This window comes from Chiloscyllium plagiosum, chromosome 2 (assembly GCF_004010195.1).
Source record: "Chiloscyllium plagiosum isolate BGI_BamShark_2017 chromosome 2, ASM401019v2, whole genome shotgun sequence".
Lineage (NCBI taxonomy): Eukaryota > Metazoa > Chordata > Chondrichthyes > Orectolobiformes > Hemiscylliidae > Chiloscyllium > Chiloscyllium plagiosum.
The window spans coordinates 38,220,313-38,227,217 of record NC_057711.1 but is presented as its reverse complement, the minus strand read 5'-3'; the positions used below and the strand labels follow the sequence as shown (position 1 = coordinate 38,227,217).

General features: G+C 40.8%; 1 protein-coding gene across 1 annotated transcript in view; it reads left to right on the top strand.

Annotated features, from left to right (window-relative positions):
- The window catches only part of mccc2 (methylcrotonyl-CoA carboxylase subunit 2), a 134,048-nt gene that overhangs the window by 19,148 nt on the left and 107,995 nt on the right, over positions 1–6,905 (top strand). The window contains exons 2-3 of the mRNA XM_043707857.1: positions 3,670–3,736; positions 5,719–5,803. Of these exons, the coding sequence (XP_043563792.1) occupies positions 3,670–3,736; positions 5,719–5,803 (152 nt within the window). The remainder of the gene's footprint in view (positions 1–3,669; positions 3,737–5,718; positions 5,804–6,905) is intronic.

The following is a 6,905-nucleotide window of genomic DNA, read 5'->3' as shown; positions in this document are numbered from 1 at the left end:
CCTCTGTTGTTCTTTAAAAGCTTCCCAGTCCTCCGTTTTCCCACTATGTTATACTTTTTCTCTTTTAAATTTATGTTTCTTAACTTCCCTCGTCAGCCGCAGCCACCCCTGCCTCCCCCTAGGATTTTTTTTTTCCCTTTTGGAATGAACTGATCCTGCATCTTCTGCATTATACCCAGAAATATCTGCCATTGTTCCTCCACTGTCACCCCTGCTAAGGTATTGCACCACTGAACTTTGGCCAGCTCCTCCCTCATAGCTCCATAGTTCCCTTTATTCAACTGAAATATTGTCACTACTGATTGTACCCTCTTCCTTTCAAACTGCAGATTGAAGCTTATTGTATTATGGTCACTACCTCCTAATGGCTACTTCACTTCGAGGTCCCTGATCAATCTGGTTTGTTGCACAATACCAGATCCAGAATTGCCTTCTCCCTGGTAGGTTCCAGCACCAGCTGTTCTAAGAATCCATTTCGGAGGCACTCCACAAAGTCTCTTTCTTGAGGTCCAATACCATCCTGATTCTCCCAGTCTACCTGCATGTTGAAATCCCCCATAACAACTGTAGTAACATCTTTGCGACAGGCCAATTTCAGCTCCTTATGCAACTTACACCCTACATCCATACTACTGTTTGGGGGCCTGTAGATAACTCCCAAGAGGGTCTTTCTACCCTTAGAATTTCTCAGCTCTATCCACACTGACTCTACATCCCCTGATTCTAGGTCCCCCTGCAGAAGTGACTGAATATTATCCCTTACCAACAGGGCCACCCCACCCCCTCTGCCCGTCAGTCTGTCCTTACGATAGCACATATAGCCTTGAATATTCATTTCCCAGGCCCTGTCCACTTGAAGCCACGTCTCAGTTATCCCCACAATATCGTTCTCCTCATTGCACTCATGCTGGCATGCTGTGTGGGCCATGGATGTTTAAAGCTTTGCTGTGAGGCACTTCTGATGAGCATTGTACGAGCAGTGAGTGTCACCACGGAAGAGCCCCCAACGAAATTGGCACTCCATGATACCCCCCGGGATGACCTACCTCTGCATGTAAATTGATGGTCTGCGGGAGATCTCTGAAGTTGCCTCCTTGACCACAAAGGGGGGACTAAAGTTTGAAGATGGCATGGGGCAGGGTGACACTAGGGAACACGTCACACAAGATGGCCGCTGAGCCATCAGTTGGCCACTTGACACATAAGATGGATGCCGGACCACAATATGGAGAGACAGCAGAGCAAATAGAGACACTGTCTGGGGTCACCAGAATGCCAGCACAATGCACTCACAATCTAGTTGATTAGTTTAAGGCGGGTGGGGGAGACAATACACATGAATAGCATACACTGCCCGCTGAAGTATCTGGGTCCAGCCAACACCTTTGATAAAAATGCTAACAGTTTGATATAGACTGAATACAAAGTGCTAATAGCCAGGAGCTGCAGTAATTGTCCTTCTCAGGAAGAACGGTTAACACCCATTACTACAGCAATGGACTTCCGCGCAGACATTGAAACTGACAATGTCTGCATTGAAACTAACAACAACTGCGCTGAAATTAACAAAGACTGCGCTGGAACTGACAATGACTGCACCGAAACTACCAGCGATTCTGCCATAAACAAATCATGTTACAAAGACAATAAACTCACTGACCAATTGTATCACACATTGTATAAAAATAACTTGACATGTGCTCAGGGTGGAGAGAAAAACTGCAGCTGACCACTGTGCTGTTGGTGTCTTTCTCTCCCCGGAGCTCCGGTATTTCCTTGTACAATAAACTCTGTCATTGAGTCCCAACTCTGACTCCGAGACTGGTGATTTTCCCCATAACAGTGTGCACACATGTGCGCGCATCAATGAGAAAGAGAGTCAGTGGGAGTGCAGAAGGGAGCTTTGTGGGGATAGGGTTTGTCAGATCCTAAGCCATCTTTACATCCCTCTTTCTCAGGTCCTGGGCTCTTGTTGTCAGCCCACTCTACCGGTTCCTGGGCATTTTTTTTTGTCTCTTCTGATCTGTTACTCATGGGATTGCTTGGCCCCCATCTGTTGCTTTGCCCCAACGGTTGCATGCTCCGTCTATTCCTTCTTCAGATCAATCTACTAGTAGCCTGGTGTTGTGGCTTCCCAGGTTGATTCCTTAATTTTAAATTTGCCTGCTCCTGCAAGCCACCCTGGACTCTTGATTATTGTTTCAACATTCGTCATGACTACCGGTGTAGATTTTTATTCTCTTGCATGCATAAAATGTTATCTATAGTTAACACTCTTATATTGTTTTTAACTTTAAGATATATATATAACTACATGTGGAATGCTTTATATTTATGTATCTTTGGAGTGACAATTCTTCAATCGATCTGAGAGTTGGTCAAACAGGATCTTCTTCTGAACCCATGTAAACTGCTGTCGACTAAGTGACTGTTACCGAATATCCTGAATTTTACTCCTGATTTTACGATTTAAATTCACAATTTAAAAAATTTTTAGTTATAGATTCTTAGTCATAGAGATGTACAGCACAGAAACAGACCCTTCGGTCCAACTCGTCCATGCTGACCAGATATCCTAAATTAGTCTATTTCCATTTGCCAGCACTGGACCCATATCCCTCTAAACCCTTCCTATTCATGTACCCATCCATATGCCTTTTAAATATTGTAATTGTACCAGCCTCCACCACTTCCTCTGGCAGCTCATTCCATCCATGCACCACCCTCTGTGTGAAAAAGTGGCCCCTTAAGTCCCTTTTAAATCTTTCCCTTCTCGCCCTAAACCTATGTCCTCTAGTTCTGGAGTCCCCTAATTCAGAGAAAAGACCTTGATTATTCACCCTATCCATGATTTCATAAACTTCTATGAGGTCACCCCTCAGCCTCCGATACTCCAGGAAAACAGCCCAGCCTATTCAGCCTCTCCCTATAGCTCAAACCCCTCCAAATGTGGCAACAGCCTTGTAAATTTTCAGTGAACCCTTTCAAGTTTCACAACATTCTGCCTACAGCAGGGAAACCAGAATTGCATACAATATTCCTAAAGTGGCATAGCCAAAATCCTGTACAGCTGCAACATGACCTTCCAACTCCTGTACTCAATGCTCTGGCCAATAAAGGAAAGCATACCAAACGCCGTCTTCTTTCTGCTATCTACCTGAGATTCCACTTTGAAAGAACTATGAACCTGCACTCCAAGATGTCTCTATTAAGCAACACTCCCCAGGACGTTACCATTAAATATGAGTCCTGCCCCGATTTGCCTTTCCAAAATGCAACACATCACATTTATCTAAATTAAACTCCATTTGCCACTCCTTGGCCGATTGACTGTTTACTTTAGCCAGTCGTTAATGCCCAGTCCTATTGATGCTGTAAATTGGAAAATAAAACCAAAAACAAATCTGGAAAACAATGGATCAATCAGAAAACACATAAAGGAGTCTTTGTTTTGGGAAGCATTTTCTTTAAGATTGAATTGCAATTAGTCTGTTCTCTTCACGTTTGTTGAATTACTTACTGTTTATCCAGTATTGTTTGATATATAAGTCTGTATGTGATTGAATTACTGAGAAGTTTTTTTTTCTCGAACAAGTCATGGATGTGGAGAGAAAATAAAAACCCAAATTAACAAGGCATAGTCTCACCAAACCTTTGTTTGTCTTCAAGGAAAACTATGAACGAATGAAGACACTAGTTACAGAACTGAATGAGCGAGCAGACAAAATCAGATTAGGTAAGCATATAAGAAAATTAATAATGTTTATCGGTTGCTTTCCTTTCTTTTCCCCCCCCATCATATCAGTTTTCACTAAAGCAAGTCAGTCCACCACAAAGTTTGGCTTTTGTTTTGAACAAGCAATTTTTTATGGCACAGGTTTTAGAAACTTTTCGAGCAAGAAGCTGTGGGTTCATTTCGCACTCTACCACTTTCATACTTCAGTGTAGTCCTGCGAGTATACTGCATCATCAGACATTGTTTCACGCGTGAGATATCAACTGAACAAACATGACACCAAAGTAAATTTTATTTTATATCTCCTCGCCCTGAAAACATGGTTAAAAATAATAACTGTGCACCCTGTTGAATGACTTATTTTTGGTTGAAGATTCTTTGAATGAAGTGCCAGTTGTTTGCCAGACTGATTCACATTTTTGTTCCTAGGGATTGTTTCTGGTCTTCTGTTGATCTTTTCTGAGATGTGTGAAATGTTTAGTGAATGTAGAAAAGGTTATTCTTGCGGTTTTGGTCTCATCCAGTTGATGTGGATTGGCAGTATTCTGACTGTCAATAACTGGAATTGACCTGTTCAGTAATAATGCTTGAGATTTGAAAGGCTGAATCTTTTTGTTTATGAATTTGGTTCAATCTCGAGATTTTCGTTTGTCTGAAGAAACGGAGAGAAGTACTTTTCAAACACTCTGAATTGATAACTGAGACGCCTTACTGATAGCTTTTGAGTTATGAGTAAATTAGACAATCCATTCATATTAATGTACATGCTGTTCAGCATGGGGCAGGTCTTTTGTTTAGTCTCAAGAGTTTGCTATCTTCAGGGAAAGCTATGAACAAATGAGGACACTTGTTACAGGTTGAGTGAACAGACAAAATCTGATTAAGCCAGCATATAATAAAAATAATAATGTTAAGTAAAGTTTCGGTACGACTATGCCTTGATAGAGTTTGGGCATGACTGTCACTGTATTTGAAGTCAAATCCAGATCATGCTGAGGGACGTGGTTCATAAGCTTTATTTGCGTGAGGAACATGTTATGGATTCTTTGGTAATGTTGGGATTGGAACTAGAAGGGTTTATTATGAAATATAGACTGATCATGATGATTTTTGCTTGTCTCCATGAGCTCTAGAATCACAGAATCATAGAGTACCTACAGTGCAGAAAGAGGCCATTTGGCTCATTAAGTCTGCAATGACCTCTAAAGAGCATCCCACCCTATCCCCATAACCCCGCATTTAGCATGAATTCATCTAGTCTGCACATTGTTAGACACTATGGGGCAATTTAGCATGGCTAATCCACCTAACCTGCACATCTTTGGACTGTGGGAAGAAACTGGAACACCTGATGCAGCCAGGGATTGAACATACAAAGTGCACACAGTTGCCTAGATTGGAATTGAGCTGGGTTCCTGGTGCTGTAAGGCAGCAGTGTTAACCACTGAGCCACCACACTGACCCTCTACTCTATGAATGTCTGGGCTATCATTGATACTTCCCTTATTGTGCTTTCTACATCTGATATAGAATTCATTATTCTAACATACACTACAAAGATTTAGAATACGTGCCACTCATGAACAATTCATCCATTTGGTTAAAGGGATGCATAATTGCTCGTCTGAGCTGAGCTGTTGACACTTAAAGCAGCTCGCCATGCAAAATCTCATGAAAATTAACTGAGTAAAGACAAGTCTAATGTTCCATAGTTAAGTTTGCCCATTATACCATCTTTCAACATACTTGGTGGTAAGTAAAGCAAATTAGAAGCTTCTGTTTTCATCTGTCATGTTCTGTATTTTATGTCTATCGGGCATCTGCGGTTAATGTCAAACCAAAGTAGTGAGAGTCGGAAGTTTGTAACTTAATCAGTGTTATCCACGGAAAGGTTTATCAGTTTGTTAACCATTAAAGATCTGTTGGAAATTTAACTAATAATGAATTCAAGCAAGATTTTATAACTTGTTTTTACAATTTAGGGGGAGGAGAAAAAGCTCGACTTCGTCACACATCTAGAGGGAAGTTGCTCCCTAGAGAACGTATCAACCAACTACTTGATCCGGGGTGAGTCAGCTTGCGTTGGTTGAAGAGTTATATGAAATGTAAAACTAAACGTGTGGTGTACCACCCTTGATTTTCTTTGGAACCCTCAGCAGCCTAAGAATTAATGGAATTGGGAGCATTAACTCTTCACATTTGAAGGATGGTATATTGAACTCAATGGAGAAAAAACACCTGTAGTACTAAGCCCTTTTCTGCATTTTGCAAACAAGTTCAGAAGATCTTTATTCATTTGCAGATGCCAACAGCAACCAAAGCAATGATCTGACTTTTCCTTTTGTTAGTTTTAGGCAAGTTAAATACAAGCATCCTTCGTTAAGTATATTCAAGTCTTAGGTAGACATTTTTAAACAGTGAAGGAATTAAGGATTATTGGGAACAGGCAGGAATGTGGAGTTGAGGAATATGAGATCAGCCAGGATCTCAATGAATGCCAGAGCAGACTTTGGCTGAATGGCCAACTTCTGTTCCTACTTCTGATGGCCTTCTTACAAGTTGCCATTGATTGAATTGTTGTAGTGTCCTAGAATAAATTTAAACTGCCTGTAAAGTGCTTGGAAAAATTTTATTGTCAGGTAAGGCAGTATATAAATGTATGTCTTTTTGTTTCTTTTAAAACCATTCTAAAAATTTAGGGACTCATAACCAGAATATATCTCTGATGTGGCAAGGATTTTCTGCTCTCTTTTTACATACTTTTGTAGACTATGTTTTCTCATATATAGATGTGTTCACAGTTGTTGCTGTTAACTTCACTTTGTCTTGTTAAATTTGTTACTGTTGCCACAAGAATTATAGATACATTGAATGGTAACAAGCTACCATGCTCAAGGATACACTTAACCTTAAAACTACAACTTAGTGTCCCCATGCCAAGCACAGTTGTTTGTGTGGTGAGCAGTTGTATTCCTAAAGTGTGCATTTTTAAAATTCTTGTCACAAGTTTATCGTAACTACAGCCAACTAATTTCTTAGTTTCCTTTCGAGGCAAGAGAATCTAATGCATGGAGAAATAGATATGGAAATGAGATAAACTCCAAGAGATTTACAGGGGTCAGCAGCAGACTGTCATGGCAAGTTAGCCATGATACAGTGCAAGGTACCC